General features: G+C 39.2%; 1 protein-coding gene across 1 annotated transcript; it reads left to right on the top strand.

Moving 5' to 3' along the window:
* Positions 1-130: 130 nt before the first annotated feature.
* On the top strand, positions 131-12,267 carry mpzl3 (myelin protein zero-like 3). Its single transcript, XM_044355359.1, has 6 exons — positions 131-391; positions 3,774-3,940; positions 8,940-9,153; positions 10,211-10,367; positions 11,234-11,303; positions 11,555-12,267. The coding sequence occupies exons 1-6, from the start codon at positions 322-324 to the stop codon at positions 11,633-11,635; spliced, it is 759 nt and encodes a 252-aa protein (XP_044211294.1). The 5' UTR covers positions 131-321; the 3' UTR covers positions 11,636-12,267.
* The last annotated feature ends 7,127 nt before the right edge of the window (positions 12,268-19,394 follow it).

The following is a 19,394-nucleotide window of genomic DNA, read 5'->3' as shown; positions in this document are numbered from 1 at the left end:
TTCATTCAGTTTTCCACTATAAAGAAACTGCTGTCAGTCAGTCATTACAAAGCCTATTAACTCTGAAATATGGTGGTAGGATTTATCACAGCTTTCAACTCCCGACAGGGTGTTTTCACTTCTTAGGTATATGCTGCTTTTTCCCAGCAATCCGCCAGCTGCACTTCCTGATACACCTGTTTGTCAGGTAGGACAGTGTGCAACGCAACGGAGAGTCTGAGTCATGACAAAATAGACTATGGACGGAATTTTACCGAAGCTTTGACGTAATTGGGACTTTTTTTGTATCGTCACGCGAGTGAACCCGTTTTCATATCTAAAATGCGTCGACTGCGCCACAGGATTACCGCTCTGAACGTGGTTTTGCTGCTGTATTTGATCGGTTGTTTCGGTGAGTAAACAGGCCAGAGCTCTGCTGTCATTTCGCTGATTCAACACCACTCTCAACTCCGAGAAACTTGTCAGCGTCTGTCGCTTATTGTTGCTTCTGTAGGCTCGTGCTGCCTGTTATTATTTCTCCAAAATCATGTTGAAATCCTGTGTAGGTAGGCTGTAGTTTATATATTTATTATTAACCCACTAATAGTGGGTTAACTCACTAATAGTACAGCACGTTTCATTTTCATGGCCACCGCAGGCCTACTGGGGAAAATGTGTGTAGGCCTGCACACTATCAAAAGTCATTATAGGACTACTGTCTTTTCATTTAGCTGCTCAATGAAAGACATGTGCTTGGGAAACACATAGGACTAAAAACTAGTGCATTTTAAGTGGACAGCAAATATAGACCTCCCATGAGAATATAGCACAACTATGCAGATAAAGTGATCCAGTCACAGTGAATTCACCATCTACATCAGACACACTTCAAGTCCTAGAATATGCAGGTTCATTAAAGACGTAATTTATGTTGTGGGGATTAAGTGGAATTAGAAGTTAAGGTGGCTTCCTCTGTGGATACAGGAACAGCCCGTGATAATGACAGGCTGGTGTAAAAACCAGGCTTGGAGGGATTCTGACAACTGGTATGCACTGAGTTAAGAGCACTGTCTTTTTGCCAAGAACATTTCAAACATGGCTCTGAACTGCGGGCAGTTGTTTCCCTCTCTCTGAAAGCATCTGACCTTTTATTGAGGGAATAGAAATGAGAGATACATAGAAGCTACTGTGTGTTGTTGACTTAGAAGGAAACACAGGCCACATGAGAGTGTAGGAGAAGATTCGTGTCATCACAGTTTGTCTTAATTTGATTTTGTCCTTTGTCAGGCAGGATGTTGACATACAAATGTAGTTTTTCCTGCCAGGGTCACATCAGGACTTTTCGGAAACTATTACAATATGATGTTGTCAACATCCTGACTTTTAATTTTTTTTCCCTCTATCTACTGAATTAAATGTCCAGACATCTTGTTGTTCATGAAATCAGGTGTCAACATCACCACTGAAGAGCTGCCAATTTTCCTACCCTGCCTCTAATTACTAGACAGTCAGCATCTATCATGTCTTCAAGTTCAAGAGCAGCTCAGGCTGCTTGATTTCTACTTTTATGAAGATATCTTTGTTCATGTTGCTGATGCGCTCAGCCTGGGGTCTTTGTAGATGAATCGGGCAGATCACATGATATCTCTTACACTCTTTTGTGTAAGATAAACTAAGTCCTTATCACGGCTGTTGGGGTCTCTGATGGGATCCAGTGGTGTCAGTCTGAGATTGTATATGTTGATCACAGCGATTTGTTTTGCTCTCGCTTCCTCCTGGGAGAAAAGGCAGTTTGAGGGCTTTGCTTTGAAATGGATAAGGTTTTTTTCCATCTATGCCAAAAAAGCAGTAAAAAGCAGTTTTTCATGCTAAGTTGACCTTTAAAGCCACTTTTATTTTTAGCTGCACTGGAATTGTGGCTCAAGGCATGGCAATGTGAGTTGGTCAGTCCACCAATTTGTTCAAGACTGAAATATCTCAACTGCTATTTGTTAAATTGCTATGAAATTAGGTACAAACATTCATGATCCCCTGAGGATGAAGCCTACTGACTTTGGTGATTCCCTGATTTTTCCTTTGGTCTCCAACATGAGGTTGACATTTTTGGTTTTAGAGTGAAACATCTTTACAACTATTAGATGGATTGTCATAAAATTTGCTACGGATATTCAAAGGCCCTCAAGATAAATTCTAATGACTCAAATGATTCTCTGTCCTTTACTGCAGCACCACCAGCAGGTGAAAGTTTTCACCTATTCAGTGAAATAGCTTGACATCTATTGTACTGGATGGATTGTCGTGAAATTTGTTACAGACATTTATGGTTCCTTGAGGATTGAGCCTACTGACATTGATGATTCCCTGACGTTTTACCTAGTGTCACCACAGGGTAGACATCTTGGTTTTGGGTGAAATATCTTCACAATACAGCTGCAACAATTAGTCAATTAATCGTTTAGTTGCTCAAAAGAAAATCAATAACCAACTATTTTGATAAAAGATTCATTGTTTAAGTACTTTTTCAAGCAAAAATACCAAACATTCAGTGGTTCTGGGTTCTCAAGTGTGACAATTTACTGCTTTTCTTGGTATGTAAATTGAATAATTTGTGGTTTTGGCCTTGTGCTCTAGTATATTGTGATGGGCGTCTTTTCTAATTATTTATAGACCAAATCATTGGTCAATTAATTGAGAAAATAACTGAGAAAATCAATAATAAAATAATCATTAGTTGCAGCCATACTTGACAACTATTAGATGGGTTACTGTGAAGTTATATATTGAAGGTCCCTAGAAGATAAATTCTAATGACTTTGGTGATACAATGACTTTTCATCAAGCATCATCATCAGGTCAAAATTACAATTTGCTCAATAATGACAAATACCTGCAAAACTAACGACATTCCCATCAGCCTCAGCTATACTTTATATGAAGTGCTAATTAGCAAATTAGCAAATGTTAGCATCCTTGCATGCTAAACTAAGATGGTGGACCTGGTAAATATTACATATAATATACATTTAGCTCACAGCACTATGCGCCTGAGCAAAGCCTCACAGAGCCACTGACATATGCTCAACTGAACCCAGTGATCATGAATTAGAGGGAAAGAAGCATGAATTCATTGTTGTTTGTGAACATTGTGTTAGACCAGTGGTCCTGGCATGCTGTGCCTCTACATCTCTCTTCAGCTGCTAATGAAATCTACTGAACCGAACAGTTATTAAACAGTTTATTAATGAGTTAGTTTGAGCAAATATTTTCTGGATATGGCAGCTCTCTCTCTAAAGTAGCTGTCAGTATTCAGGGCTTAATTATCATTTATTGTGGACGCTTCTTTGGCTGGCCTCCTTTGGCAGCTTGAATGAAGTGAAAGCAGTGAAAAAAAGAGAGCGGCACAGGGATATGGCTTTATCTGTAGTTGAACACCTCTGACAGACAGATGTGTAGCAAGTCTGTCAAATACAACAAGAGAGGCTGGTGAGAAATTTCTATTAGAGTGTCACTCAGTTCAGTGTCTACCAAGAGGAGATTTGCTGTGCTGACACTCACATGCCACCACAGTGTGGGCACATTTACAGATGCTATCAGGCTTTTTATTTATTGTTTTGCTTACATTAAGTGAGTGATATTTTACTCACTTACTCCTCTCCCTCTCCTCATTTCACCTGAACACCTAAACATGTAAATGTGCTCATATTACATTTCTCCATTTCTTCTTTCATTCCTGTCCTCTGTGTCACTCCACCTTCACATTTTTTTTTTACTCCTCTCTACCATTTCACCTCCAGCCCCTTCCCTAGTCTCCTCCATCACAGTGAATACTCCAGCAGAGCTCCATGCATCCAAAGGGGACACCGTCACGTTGTCCTGCACTTTCACTTCCACCAGTAGGCCGACCAGTATGATGACTGTGGACTGGTCTTACAGGCCCCAGAGTGGAGGACCACCACAGACAGTGAGTAACAGTTAAACTTAAACTGTATGTTTATAATGAAGCTGCAATTGCAGTCCATTCAGAATGTAAAGATACTCTCTTTGTACTCGTATTCGTGAGAAATTCACTTTTTCCAAGACAATTTTGGGGAAAAAATTCTCTACAAAACACATGTATTGACTTGTTCTTGGATTTGATCTATTCACCTACACTTTAAAAGAACAAAGAATCAGACACTCTGCAGTGCACCAGCTGAATGTTGATACAAGTGTTTATATTAGGTAGATATGGATGGAGGGATGAATGCAATGCAACTGATAGTTATACTTTCTTTCACTGTTCAAGGAACCATCTATTTCTAAAAAAAGATGATTTTTAAAGACTATTTTTATAGGATTTCATTTCTATTATTTTTGTTTTGTTGTAATTTTTGTTATTCATGATGGTTTGGCAACAATTAATAACTATGTATTTCTGTGCATAAACAACCCATAATTACTACTGGGTCAAATTTGACCCATAACACAACAGACAAAACTTTTTTTATAGGCATTTAAAAAAAAGAAAAATGATCAAAATGTGTTTTATATTATTAGGTAGGCCATTGTAGAGGATGTAATGAAGCCTTGTTTTGATCAGAAAAAATTAAAAGTATATTTCACACATCTAAACTTGAAAACAGGTCAAATTTGTCCCTAACACAATAGGAAGGTTAACTTTATCTTTTTACAGATGGGGATTGTGGGTTTTTCTCTTTTAATTGGGTTACAATCCCAAATTATTCTCTGGCTATACTGGATTGCATTACATATCAAAAAGAGCTGAAGTGATTACCCGACTAATTGATTAGTCAATGGCCAGAAAATAGTTGTCAGTCTTGGTCCTAATCAAGTTTAAATGATTTAATGTGTACGGAACTCAAGGCATCATTCAATTCTCAGAAAAAAGGTGCAAATATATGTCAAAATGTGTTTCTAGGTATGTTAGTATATTTTTGCACCCTGGTCCTGAGAAACATTTTCATTCTACTGTATGTGTATTTTTATATGGATATGGTTGGAAAGACAAATAAAATAAGAAACTTGAAACCTCATACAGACTGTATTCGGTGTGCAGGTATGTGACTTCCATTGCTCACACTGTACAAACATGACTTGTTTGAATATGTGGTTGCTTTATTTGTATTCTTCACCAGCTTGACTTCTGCTGATTTCTGATCCTGCATGTACACTTGCTGTGATCAAAATACTTTGTGCTTGTGCGCTTTATCAGCATCCATCTTGTACAAAATCACATTCCAGCCCACCCTCTGTGTCTTTCAGAGGCTTTCCCAGGAAACCCCGGCTGGTCAGCTACCTTAAGCTTCCTCTTTGGTGGTATCGTGGTCTTGTTCTAAATGCGATCCAATGTATCCATCCCAACCCATAACTGCACTCAGTCCTCTAACCCTGCACACTCAGGGTTCAGTTTCAGTGGCCAATCCACTAAAATCTACCACATAATTTAAGCACTTCCATTCGGACTTGAAGATAGCCATCAAATGTGGTTCTATATAATTGCATTTGGACCACTGGAATCCATAGTGTGGTAGTTGCAACTCTATATGCCATAATTTCCTATAGGAGCACTCAGAGTTAAGTGGAGCCTAATGTTTTGCGGCTCGGCTGATATGGAGTGCTGTTGGTTTAGTCATTTAGATGTAGTAATCTGGTCTCAAAGTGCACAGGGGGAGGAATGTTATATCGAGAGGGTGTTAGCTTGCGTATGCATGTGTGTCTCAGTCATCTCAGTCAGCAGATAGCATGGTTTTATTTCACAAAGCTGAAAAGGTATTAGTAAAAAGGTGTGCCATCTGCTACCCAAGGAAATGCCAGTGCCCATACTCCCTTCAACCCAGCCCAACTAGTTTGTTCTCTTTATCACAGATAAATAATGTGTGCCAGTCTCCTGATATGGTTTGTAGATTGAACCAAGTCTGGAAGTTTCTAATTTCTATTTCTATGCCTTCATTTACTTTCCATCCAATTTCATTAGCAGTTTTGGCTGGTTTATCGGTCTGTGTGTCCCTAGTCGTATATCACACTGGGAAAGACCATGAATAAGCATGCGAAAAGCTCTATCAGAAATATAGTTTTGCAGCCAAAGCTTTAGTGTCAATCTGAATTGCTGCAGTGCTTCACTGGCTTGCATAATAACCTCATTCCTGATGAGAATTCATTTTGTAGATTGGAGAAGAGAGGCTGAATGTTCAATCAAATATCAGTGCAAGCTGGTGGTAATTGGAGGATTTGGCAATTGAATTGTGCTGAATAATGCTCAAAATAAATCTATTATTATGATCTAAAACTTTAGACACTATTGTTAAGTTGGTCTTTAATAAGCCAGTCAGTGGAAGCTATTGTCAAAATTGTCGAATAGATTTGGAGCACAGGTGGCCCCAGTTGAAAACAATCCTTGGCAGTGCTGCTGTATCTCCTGAGTTTAAAAGCACCGTTGGGTCTAATGTTTGTTTTCAGACCAAGCAGACTATGCAGTCCCTGAATTCAAGCTGCTCTCTTGTAGGCTGAGCTCTGCCAAGTCCTCAAATGATCAGCCGAGGATGAATAACAGTGCAGGGAAATGACTAGGTTTATCTCTGCCATGCCTGCAATCAGGCTCACTAAAAAAATGCAGCTTATAGACACATGGCTGTAAAACCATAAAGCTGTGTCAGTGATTGTTCAGGTGACTCTGTGTTTGCATGGGATTTTTTTTTGCCTCAGTTTATTGGGATGACAAACAGTTATCCTTGTTGACACTGTACCTAGTCGGTAAATTTCTAGGTAGTATAATGATGCCTCTTAGCACTAAACATACATTTGTGCGTGATCTTGATTTAGGCGGCATCATTAGGTATAAAATATTGTCTTGGGACTGTTCTGACACATATTTCAGTTTTTCCATATCACATTTTTACACATAGATCCTGTGCATACTGCATAGCTTTGATTATGAAAACAGATTTTACACATTTTAAGTAAGAAAGACAGTGCTTATTTTTCTTCATATTTCAATATGCTGTACATTAAATTACATACATACTTAGCCTTTACATGATAAAGGGGATGTACCACTGGATGTGGCATTGGTAAAAAGATATGAGTGCCATCTCATTTTGTTTTAAAGCAGAAAGTGCAAAGCGCCTCTAGATTAAACGGTTTAAATGATCTCAAAGCTTTATCTGCTCATGTTTGTTACATTGCTCTCTATATAGTTACAGTCTTCAGATAAAGAAACATGTGGCACATCCTCTGAGTCCATTAATAGTGTAGATTTGATCTTTATTGGCTCAAATAGTTTGTCCCTGATTTCTGGAACATTGAATTTGCAAATCTGTTGTTTGTGATGGCAAGAATGTGAAGAGAGTAGTCACAGTGTGACATCCTGTGGCTTTCCATGTGCTGCCTATGGTTGTGAATCAGGACAAACATTCACGACCCTCCACTTGTTATAATAAAGGTCCTGGAGTGAGAAGGCCATTATTATACTCAAAGCTGATGTCCTCTACTCACTAGGGAGGCTTTGTGCCTTTTTAGAACACTTTGGGTCAAACATGAGGCAGCTGCATGAATTGGCAGGATGCAAAAGCATCCATAGTGTTTTGAGAAGAAATCGATAGCTTCCCTCTGCTCTGTTTTGACAGTACAGATGATGGACATGAGGATCTGATCTTATCCTGCAAATATTCTGAAAGCTTTAAGTTTTCATGCTCTTCATCTGACTGAAGACAAGAAGCAGTTGAAAAGAGTAATGTCTGCTCTTAGTACTTAATTATGTACTAATTACATTCTGTAATCATAATGTAAACTTTTCTTTTTTGGTCATTTTTAAACCAATTTTAACCAAAGTTACTCCTTCAAGTTGATGTAGTTCAAAACCTTACTTGACTTGACTGCTCTTGACTCGACATTTCTCAAATCACAAATTAGCAGAAAATTCCACCTTTTCATTCTGCTGCACAAGTACATACTGTTTTTGTGTTGAGCTCTGCAGCCCAGATTTTGCATTCGTTCATACCAGTATATAAACAAATACAATATACTGTTGTACGTGAACTTTTCTGCTTGTCTTTCTCTTCCTTTGCCACATGACCTTTCTTTCAGCTTTCACTAAGTTAAAATCTAATGTATAGAAAGTAAACAAAAGATCATACATACAATACATAACAACATAGGACAATGCAGCACACAAACAGAATCAAAGACCTATTGGTTCTCTATTGAGAACAGATGACAACAAATATATTTACACTCAACCTCTCCATCTCATCTTCACCTTCATCACTAATCACTTGTCATGTTCCTGTTTGGGTTTATATGTTTTTACCTTCAATTTGTTTACCTTTGAGTATCTGGTTACTAATTAGAGCCTCAGTAAACCTACCAAAACACAAACTCTACAGTCTTAGTTTACATATACTGTAGTATTTTCCACCCGCCTCCAACTGCACACACACACACTCTGGATGTCATGTTTTGGAGAGGTCTGGGTCAGCTTGTCGTGGGAGTAATGAAGGGATGTAGATTGTTGTTGAAAACACACTTATGTTAGACTAAAAAGTAAATTCAGTTTTTGTGACATCTGTAGTTAAAAAGTTCTCTTTCTGCATCAGTCATGCACACATATGAGTTATCCCTCGATCAGATTTGTGTTCATATTTCTTAGATGAGCACACAGCTCTCTTCACTCTGCTATTGACAATATTGCCAACAGAAAAAGTCCCAATACCATCTGTCCCACCACCTGTTGCTCAAGACACTTTCCCTTAAGCAAAAAAAAATTATAATTTAGATTTAGGAGTGATTAGTCTTATTATATGTTTTCTAAACAAGAGAGGATTTCTTTTCTGTTTGTGTTTTCTCCCAGCACTAATAGACCTAATTTAATATAACTTTACGCCCTTGCTCCGGGCACACTCCATTTGACCACACCCATTTATTTTAAACAAATATTTTTTTTACTCTCTCTCTTCTCTTTCCAGTTTTTCCACTTCTCCTCACGGGCGTTCCCTAGTCTTGAGGGTCAGTTCGCTGGTCGTATCCGGTGGAAGGGAATCCCTGCACGTGGGGAAGCCTCCATCTCTCTGATCAACGCCACGCTGAATGATAACGGGACCTACACATGCTCAGTCAGAAACCCTCCCGATGTCCACGGGTCCCCGACTTCACACACCGTACTCACTGTCACACCGAAGGGTAAGACATACACACGTAAAACAAGCAGAGAGTATTTCACTGTGTGCACAATCATTTGACTTCCCACCACCTCAATATGTGCACACTTGAACACATGTAGCATAACAGTTTTCAAATCCGGACTCTTTTGAGCTGAAAAGTATGTTCATCTCCTAAAACATCAGCGCTTGTCCTGATTTGACCCCAGACGTCTGGATTTGGCTTGTCTCATAATAAACTGTATACTGTGGAAATGCAGAGTCAGAGGGAGGCTGAAACGAGGACTTTTAAATTCTGCTGCCAGCCACAGATTTTTTAGATAGGAGAATAATCCAAACATCTGTTTAGAGTTTGTGTAAGCCTGTCATGATGTTTACCGTATTGATTCATATTTTAGCCTGCCTCTGCTGTCAGCAGAATATAGATGGTTAGAGGTAGGGATGTAGAGGAGGGTAACTCATCAGATCTCAGTTACCTAATTTTACACACTGACATAAATGTTTTTAACATAAATTTCTAGTAGTTGTACTAAAATGTGTTAAACTAATGTAATATGGATAGGAGATAGGAGTTCAAGTTTACTGTATCTTAATACAACACTGGCTGCAAAGACATGCTTTCTAAAAGCAATGTCTGTGCAAAAATTACTTGTGAAGATACACAGAATGAGGACTGTGAGTTTTGTCCCCCATGTCTACTGAAATTTGTTTTGGACAGGATCTATTTGCAGCTCAGTATGAACAGGAGGAATGATTCCTGCAAACACTGACTGTTGTAATGTACATAGGGAAACATAATTATTATTTTAAGACAGACTTTGAGAGAGTTTTGTTTAATGGTTGTCATAGTTCCACCACTAAGTTGATGAGAAGTGATTATTTATTGCTAACGAGAGCAGAGTGATACTTGTGGAACTGCTGTATACAGTATATGTGCTGCGCATTGTGTGTCTTTGCAATATACTGTATGTTTGTGTAATAAATAATATAGTAAGTGAGGAATATATGACGTCGTGTGTGTGTTTGGTCATAAAAAGCTTGTTAACATGTTTCTAATGACCTCACATCCTCCTCCTCAGCGCCCAGCATTCGCTTCTCTGATGTTGCGGTCCTTCTCGCTTTCATCCTCCTCCCCTCCGCTATCATCACCCTCATTCTGATTGGACGGATGCTCTGTCCCAAGAAACAGCACAGCCAATCGAAAGCCTACAGATCACCCATTGAGGTCACCGAGGGGTGAGTGGATTGATTCAACCAATCACTGAAGGAGGTCTCCTGGGGGTAATGCTAGTCGTTGTAGGCTTTGATGGTTATAGATGTGCTTCTGGCTTGCTAATTTGATGAAGGTTAAACAGGAATTTAAGTTTGAGTCAAAGGTTTGATTTTAGTAGCCTCTGCTTGTCATAGAAAGGTGCTATGAATCAGAACAGAGTCCTGCACAGGGTCTACAATTAGCTGATCTGCAGGCTGGTTTTTATAGTGTAGCACTGTTACTCCTTGTGGTTTGAATGTGGCTGCAAGAGCTGATATTTTCTCTTTTTGTTGATATAATCCAGAAATATAAATGTTAAACAAGCCATTGCAGCTCTAATACATGTTTAACAGATGAATGAATTACAGTGACGGGATTATGTAAACAAGGATGTAGCAGCAGCAACTCAAGTTCACTTCAGGCACTTCAGAAATTATAGTTGGCTTTTATTATTTAAAAAAAAAAACTTTGAGGTAAGATCTGCAGCATCACTTATCTATTTTCTCCTGCATTGTTCTCTTTACTTCCTGAAACCACAATGAGATGTTTACTGTAAACTGTGCTCCAGTGTCTCCATACGGCAGGAAACGGATGTGTGTGTGAAAACTTCAAATCCGGATGAGAATCAGTTTAAATCAGTGTGCTCTTTAAACAGAGTAGTAGTTGTAAATCAGTAAAAATGAAACAAAGAGCCTTGTGGCTGAAATGACGTTTTCCTCATTTGGACCAGTGTTTGGAGTTTGTAAATGCAAAATGTGTCAAAATATAACAGGCAGGCTTTTTCATGGTGATTGTAAATATGATCATTGTGATTACTCACTATCTTTGCTGTCCATTCTGCATTTATCAGAGAGGAGTATGGCATCAATCCACCGGGGGCCAAAGAAAAGAGGGTCTCGTGCTGTGACCTATATCTGATGGTACAGTACAGAACATTTCATTATGCTACACTGTCTTCCAACCCATAAATAACTTAATGAGACATGTCTGCCAGATCTGTTTCACAATTTTAATTTTACATGCCCTCTATGTCTGACAACAGGACTTGAGGGTTTATAAAATATTGATTTTTCCAATGTAGTTGTTCTGTGTCTGGGTCTATATATATGTGTGTGTGTGTGTGTGTGTGCGTGTGTGTATTTTCATCTGACTGTCTTGTCTGTCTGCCCAGGACTCAGAGGATGATGATGAGTACTACAACATAAAAAAGATGCCTCCTATAGATGAAGGCTATGCTGAGTCTCAGTGCTAGAGAACCCTGCTGGTTGGGAGATGTAACTGCAACATGCGGACCTGCTGGTGCCTTTTTTTTTTATGAGAAGTACTGAGCGGAAATCAGTGCTGGATTCTTCTTTTCCACAGTCACTCAATGGTGATGAAGTTTACTTTTTGTGGTGACCACTGTGGAATACACATGAAGAAGTGTATTTTTTTTTTTTTTTTACGTCTCTCCAGCATTATGAAATATGTCAATAAGGATTTGCCTTTCGTCTAGAATCTCTTAAATTCTCCAAGCCTTGTTAAAAACCAGTCAATTGTTTTGTTGTTTTTTTTAGTGAGCTATATAAAAGCAGATATCTAAACCCCTAAGGCTGTGGATAAGATATTTTCTGTTTATTCTGTCTGTAAAGGTCCACAGCTGATACTATTCTGTCAACTTACCCTGTACACGCAAACACAAACACACGGACGAGCACTGTATCTACTTTATATCTTAAACATTCATCTATGTGTCACTTTAAAACTTCTTTTTGTGAAGGAGATAGATATGTTTTGTCTAATTTATTGCCTGAGCTGTTGATGTCTTTGTCGAGCTGTAGTGGAACATTTCTGTTTTATCTTTAATATTTGGACAGAAAATAAATGATTTGATTTTGAATGTCAGACGTGACCCCTTAATAGTATTTACACTGTACATAACACTGTATACAGTATATTTGCTCTGTCTTCAGTCCTCTGTACGTTACTGTGCCATGTCATGATTTCAACATCAGCACCTCACTGCTCATTTTACTCTGGGGACGTCTGAGTTTGGATGTGGTCTTTCGTGGATGTAGTTATTTCATATGATATAACAGAATTGAGTTTTGGTTTTGGATGCGCAGCTTTCTTTTGCTGATTAATTTTTTAGCAACATTTTTGCCTAAATAAATTGTTAATGAGTGGATTCGTTTTGGATTTGTGTAGGAATGAACATGACTTTTTACAAAAATGCTTCCAGCGAGTCGATACGCAGCATTTGTTCATTAAATCTTCTTGCTGCATCTTCTTAAGCAAACAGACAATTTGTTGGTAAATCTGATAGCAGATGGCCACCGTTTCCTCTTCTACTCTTTGTTTAGTCTGTTGCACTATTCATGAATGGATCTCTTCCACTATTCATGAACGTTCTTGAATATTCCTTTAAAAACTCACAGGACAGTCGGGGGTCTCGGAGCTTCACTCACAAATTGCGGCAGCATCTGTCTCATCTATGCAACTGTGAGACTTAAGAGTCATGGAAAGAGAAAAATAACCATACCAATGAAAAACACAGAAAGCGATAAGTCCTCATTCTATCTCATTTCTTTTCTATTTCTCATTCAGCTCATTCATGCCCTCTAGGTTTTAATAATTCACACACTGCTATGGTGAAACAATTATCATTCCCGCTTCATCTGAATTACCATGGCAACAGCTTACTCATGTCAGCCAGAAAAAAAAAAATAAAAAAATAAAAAATTGATTGAAGAAAGAAAATGCTCAGTTGACTGCCTGGACTCTATTTTCTGGACAAACGTTATTGGGGAGAGGGTTTCTAGTCCCCAGGCTGAAGAGTTACAATATCATTACTGCCAAATAGCATCATTTACATTCACAGAGTTACTGTTCCAAATGTAGATCTACTCAGCATTTTCTTTTCTAAACGCTCCAGTAAGACAGATGTTTTTCTAAAATATCTGTTATCTCAACATAAATTATATCCTCGGGCTTAGCAGAGAGGAGGGTCCGATCCTCCCCAGATGAAATTGTGTTGATTTGCCCTGTTTATCCACATGTATCTCAGCTGTCTGGTATTGTTACTGCCAGGAAATATTGGCAGTTGGAACAAATCTTAACAGTGAAATACTAAAGTCTCCTAAACAGCAGAACCAGGCGATGGCTGAACCTTTCGTTCATCCTCCATCCAATGAATCTACAGATTGTTAAGTAGCAATATCTTCAGACTTTGGCCATTCAGAGTGATTTTGAACAGAACCAATTTAGGCACCATTCAGTTTCATTAAAATCTGATATTGATACATTGTGTGTGTGGTGGACAAACGGACAAGGCCTCCTTCACCAGGTTCACTGTGGTTACTTCATGATATACACTGGTTAGACTGCACAAAGATTCAAGATATAACTCTACAAACTGGTGAAACTAGACAGTAGATATCAAGATGGTATCAACCAGCTTGGGCATGCAAATACAATGAAGTACAAGTACTTAATAAAGCAAGGTTCTTATGCTAATGGAGTTTTGGATGCACCTCATTGCCAACTTGCAAAATTATTGATCAAATTATTGATTTCTCCTTGTGCTTCATCACAATTAAGTGGGTAAGTTCAGTCTCTAAAACTATTGACAGAAAGTTTGGGGGAGGGGAGGGAGAAATCGATCGACTTTGTCCTGACTCAGTAAATTGGGTCCCAATGGAAGAGCACCTGTGTGACTTTTTGTGTGAGTGCAGCTGTGTCAGATATGTCCCAGTTCAGGAATGGACACCTGCTCCACTTTTATCTTATTATGGCTGGTGGGAAAAGCTTTGATTTTCATCCTCTGGGTCTTTGTCCTCTGATGTCACAGATCATATGAGAGAAATATGAGGAAAAAGAACTAGTGAGAAACAGAAGAATAAACTGAATGTTCAAAACTTTGTAGATGTAGGGACAAACTTACTAATGCTACTTGAGTGAGTAAGAAGGATGTCATTTGAGCATACTGACACATTGTGCAATGTACTCAATCACTTACATTCACATGACCAAAAAACATCTGTCTTTATTCTTGAAATGGCCACTATGTACTGGCACTGGGATTTTGAAGGGGGAGCAATTTTGATACACGACGCCAGAATTTGATGGACAAATTGACTGAATCTACTGTTTCTACCCAGAATATTAAATATACATTTCACAAAAAGTAAAGTTTGATTATATAGATGATAAAATAAGCAAAAAAAAAAGCACAAATAAAAATGAATACTGTTCCCACTATTTCACCACAAGTGACTAATTCTATACTATTGTACTCCTGACCATTTGGCCAGTTGAGTATTTCAGATAATTTAATAATCCTGGTCCTTCTGGCTTGGGATAGAGTCTAGGTGCACCCTTGTCTCCACTGGGAACTTATATGCTACACAAGTCTTCATTTTGACATTTGGTCTTATCAAATTCCTGCTCATTGATTGTCAGTTGTGGTTCCTCTTCAATGATTCTCAATAAAATGTCCTTAACAGTGAATCATTTTCTTATGTGTGACATTTTGGCAGCTTCCACTTATACACACACACACACACACACACACACATATATATATATATATTCACATTGGTATTGGTGTTTAGCTGTAATAACACCCATAATGTACCACTTAGCATGAAAGAGGTATGAGTGCCTCTCACTTAACAGGTAATAATAATGTTTTGTGCAAAAAGGTCACTTGTGGTTAACTTTCCGTCCATTGCAGTTACATGATGATCTGGGTAGTGTGATGTGTAATCAGGGCCTTCTCACAACACTAGTACCATGTCAGTTATTACACTGTGACTTCTCAACTTCAGTCTCACCATTGAAATACTATCTTATTTTGTGTTGCATTTTCATGTCTTTTCTTCCAACATTGCAGTTTGATCTTTGCACTAATGACATTGTTTGCTAACTTCTGTGGGGAATTCTTTATGTCAGTTACAGGTCAATGTGATTTATGTTAAAGATCTTTGATGTTTCAGCAACTCTTCATTGAAAGAGTCTGAATTGTGCAAGATAAAATAATACCCCTTTAAGATCACACATTATTTAAAACATACACATCTATGGAGGAATGTATGTGTCTAACCATTTACCACAGATCACAGACTAATTGTGAGTTAGATCACGATCTAACTTGACAAGTGTTTTAAGATTTTTGCCCTCCAGAAAAGTCATTGGTGTACAGAATATCAGAGCAGTTTGAAATACCAGGTTTCTCTTTTTACAAAAATACAAAAATGCCCCAAAACTAGAAAAAACACACATTTTCAGCAGGCTTGCAGAACTGCAGTGTGATAAGTTCCAAGTATTGTGTTCACTACTTTTCACTGCCTGAGTTTTTGTATTTGCGTTAGCATTTTATTGTAAAATGCTATGTCCTCTTCCTACGCAAAAAGGGATAAGATCCTATGCAGTACAAATATAATTGACAAATATTTTATTACATTAGTTATGGTAAATCTTATAGAATACTGTTTGGCTTTTACCTTTACATCTGCATATAACATGCAGTTGGTAGATTGCATTTGAATCTCATCTTCTTTCACAGATACAGTGACCTTTAATGCTGCAAATGAGGAGCTTCATCACAGTCAGTCTGAAAGGACAGACTGCTTTGTTGATGTACAATGCAACAAGCAATACGTAGCTATCAATAGGGTGTATTCAAAGGTGCATTCGCTTAGTTCATCCTAAGACAGATGAAGAATATGAGGAATGTGAACTGAACAGCAGTGTATTAATGGCAGAGTAAAAATGATTGTAGTCTGCACCGTACCTGCATCCTCCAAAGGGTTCTTCACCACCTCAAAGAAGGCACAGTTGCAATGCTTCATATGCAACTCATACAGTAGCTACAGCTTTATTTAAGTTGTTTACAAAAAGTATGACAAATAACATTTCTCCATAAGGAAGCAGATAAACTGAAAAGAGAAAGAAATAATCCAGCATTAGCTGATGATGTTGCAAAGTCTTTTGGGTAGAATTACTGTAGAAACCTGATTACACACATGTTAACTGGATGTCCCATTTTTGGAGACATCATGTTTAATAGAAAACTACACTGTAATCACGAAAATGACATTGTAATCACAGTAATAGCAGCAACCTAAAGTGTTGCCAGAACATACCTCTTGACTGTTTCTCAATACTGGCAAGACAGTGTGACATTATTGATCTCTGTGGCCAGTACAGCAGCAGATTCAGCTGCTTAACAGAACAGTCAAATAACGACATAGATTAGCATACTGAGACGTTAGGATAAGGAGCAGATGCTTTAGGCTGGGTCAGTTTCCAGTAAACTGCAGGCCAACCTGCTGCAAATGCAGCAGATGGATTGTTTTCGAAGAACATCCTACACACTCTCTCTCCGTCTCTGCTGTTTACTTCTTTAGCCACCACCGCCCGCCCTCAGCTTGATTTGGCTCTTAGGGATTTGAGTGTTTGGATTTTTAATTTTCATTTGGACAAACCCAGTCATTTATAATAAGAGATTACTATTGTGTTTGTGTTTTGCATTCCTCTCTTAAAGAATTTATGGCGGCACTCAAAAGTCCCACTGTAGGGATTTGATTTGAAGTGATTTGCCACTTGATGTTTAAATGTTGACGCTGTAAAGCTTTTCATCAACGTGCAGCAAATAGCTTTGTTGAAACTGGCAAAATGTATCACAATCTATAAGTAAATAGGATGCAATAGCTAGTTATATTCAGATGGGTGACAAACACAAAGTGTCTTAGTGAGGTACTGTTTCATCGTGAGCCTCCAGAGCAGCTTCAATACTCCTTGGAATAGATTCTGCAAGTGTGGGGAACTTCAGTGGACGATTCAACACAACATTCTTCCAAAGCATATTCCCTCATTTTGTGTTTTGATGGAGATGGTGGATAATGTTGTCTTAACCCGTCGTCACTGTAAAATCTCTCATTGGGTGGAGATCTGGCTACAACTAATGATCATTTTCAGTTTCCAGTTATTCTGCTGATTATATTCTTGATTAACTGATGAATCCATTGGTTTATGACCTGTCAGAAAACAGTCCATCATAATTTTCCAGGGCTCAAACTGCCATTTTTAAATTGTCTGATATTTAGAAATTCAAATAAGATATTAGAAGATGAAGAAAAACAGCAATTTGAGAAGCTGGAACTAGTGAATGACTTAAACCACAATTGATTATTATTATTGCTGATTAATATTCTGTCCATAGACTAATCAGTTAATTGACCAGTCAGTTCAGCTTTTATCTGGTGACTGGTGACTTTGATTCACATCATTTTCATACTCGTCCTTGTTTCTCCACTGGGTTATTCAAATATCTCCTTTAATTCATTACCTGACTCTGCATGTGAAGCTTCCTTAGCATGAACATATAAAAAATATGATCTTAGGGAAAAATCTGGACTAAAAGTCATTTCTCTTGAGAAAGGCAATTATCCTATTCCAGTGGACTGGCCCAGTAAGGGATTGTGAACTGGCAGCTGTACAGTATGAATGTGCATGGTTGTGTAAAAGTAAAGCAGGGGAGTGCTGAGAAAGATGATGCGCACTCAGCAGAACCGTGCATTGTGTCATACAGTCCGTTATAGAACATGATGACACATAGTGATGATGTAGTACAGTCAAGTAATAGCGCTAGATTTGGCTGTGTGGCAGCAGCGACCACCGGGAAGGCTGTGGCTCAGCGATGCAGGTTAATGATTTCCCCTCAGTGAACTGGATGTAGAATAATCCTGTAACAGAGAAGAATAGCAAAGCACAAACCCTCAGGAGCCTTTCTCCTCCCTCCCGCTTTCCCTCCCTCCTTCCCTCTGTCTGTCCTGTTCTCCATCCCTCCCTCCATCTTCATTGTGTCTGTAGCATCTGCTGGTGCTCGCCAGTGTCAGAGCGGGGGTGGGGACACTTCTGACACCCCAGTGTGTCTGTGTGTGTGTGTGTGTATTATGAAAGACAAATACAGAGTGTGGGTGTTTGCATGAGCATGCGCCTGCCTGCCTGTATGTAATGGTTATAAATGTAGTTGTGGGGATAATGCATGTGTTGTGCCCGTTCATTAAACCAAACTGTGTACAAATGTGGGCACAGAGGGAGAAAAAATGGGGGAAGGAGGGAGAAAGCTTGCCTGTCTGCCACACCCGGCCCTCTTTCTTCCTCCTCCTACCTTCATCCTTTTCTTTCCCTCCATCTCTCTCTCCCTCTCTCTCTCTCACACACTCACTCCTCCTCCTCTACTCCTCTAGTCTATCTGCTGGTGTTTCCATGAGAACAGAGAGCGCTGGGTATGGGGGGTGGGGGGGTGGTGGGTGGGTTGGTGGTGCGGGTGACGTGTCCTAAGAGCACTGTGTGTGTGTGTATGCATGCATGCATGCATGCACAGACACACACACACACACACACACACACACACACTGCTCTCTTTCACACGTCTCTCCTGGCAAGAGCTGCTCCCGGCAGTGCCAGAAAACATGCTTTTGGCATCGCCGTGGCAATTTGGACGTGGAGCTCACAGGCTCATAACACTGATCTGAGATCCAGTGAGTGTATAACACACAGTCTGAGAGGAAGCCTGAGCAAGCAGAAGAGGCGACTTCCATTTGTGAGCCTCTTTTTTACAACAAAAAAAAAAGACACATCCCTATGTTTGGGAGGGGAGGAGATAAAACAGAGGGATAGTGGAGAGAAACAATAACTCAAAAACAAAATCAGATCTATGAGAGCAAAAATTGGAGGTATCCAGTCAGTCATTAAGAGAGAGCTTTTTTAGGGTGGGGCCGCAGCTTTTGCTGGAGCCAGGCTGAAAGAGAGGAGGAGGAGGAGGGTGAGAAGATGTAGAAGAGAGGAGTGCTGATCTAAAAGAGGTGGGGGGGTTCATCACTATGAGTGAGAAGAGGAGGAGGAGGAGGAGAAAGAGGAGGAAGGGGATGGTGTGGAGGGAAGAGGGGAGGAGAGAGGGATGGAGGGAGCGAGGGGAAGGGAGGGGTTTAAAGGGTGGGCTTGTAGTCATTGTCAGGCAGCGA

Source organism: Thunnus albacares, chromosome 6 (assembly GCF_914725855.1).
Source record: "Thunnus albacares chromosome 6, fThuAlb1.1, whole genome shotgun sequence".
Lineage (NCBI taxonomy): Eukaryota > Metazoa > Chordata > Actinopteri > Scombriformes > Scombridae > Thunnus > Thunnus albacares.
Note: the sequence above shows the minus strand (reverse complement) of the source record. Positions and strands in the feature narration are given on the sequence as shown.

What these genes read in the sequence shown, in the direction of transcription:
- mpzl3 (XM_044355359.1), top strand. Translation starts at nt 322, where the DNA reads ATGCGTCGACTGCGCCACAGGATTACCGCTCTGAACGTGGTTTTGCTG. An exon ending in ACTCACTGTCACACCGAAGG is followed by an intron (nt 9,154 to 10,210) that starts GTAAGACATACA and finishes CCTCCTCCTCAG; the next exon opens with CGCCCAGCATTCGCTTCTCT. An exon ending in GCTGTGACCTATATCTGATG is followed by an intron (nt 11,304 to 11,554) that starts GTACAGTACAGA and finishes CTGTCTGCCCAG; the next exon opens with GACTCAGAGGATGATGATGA.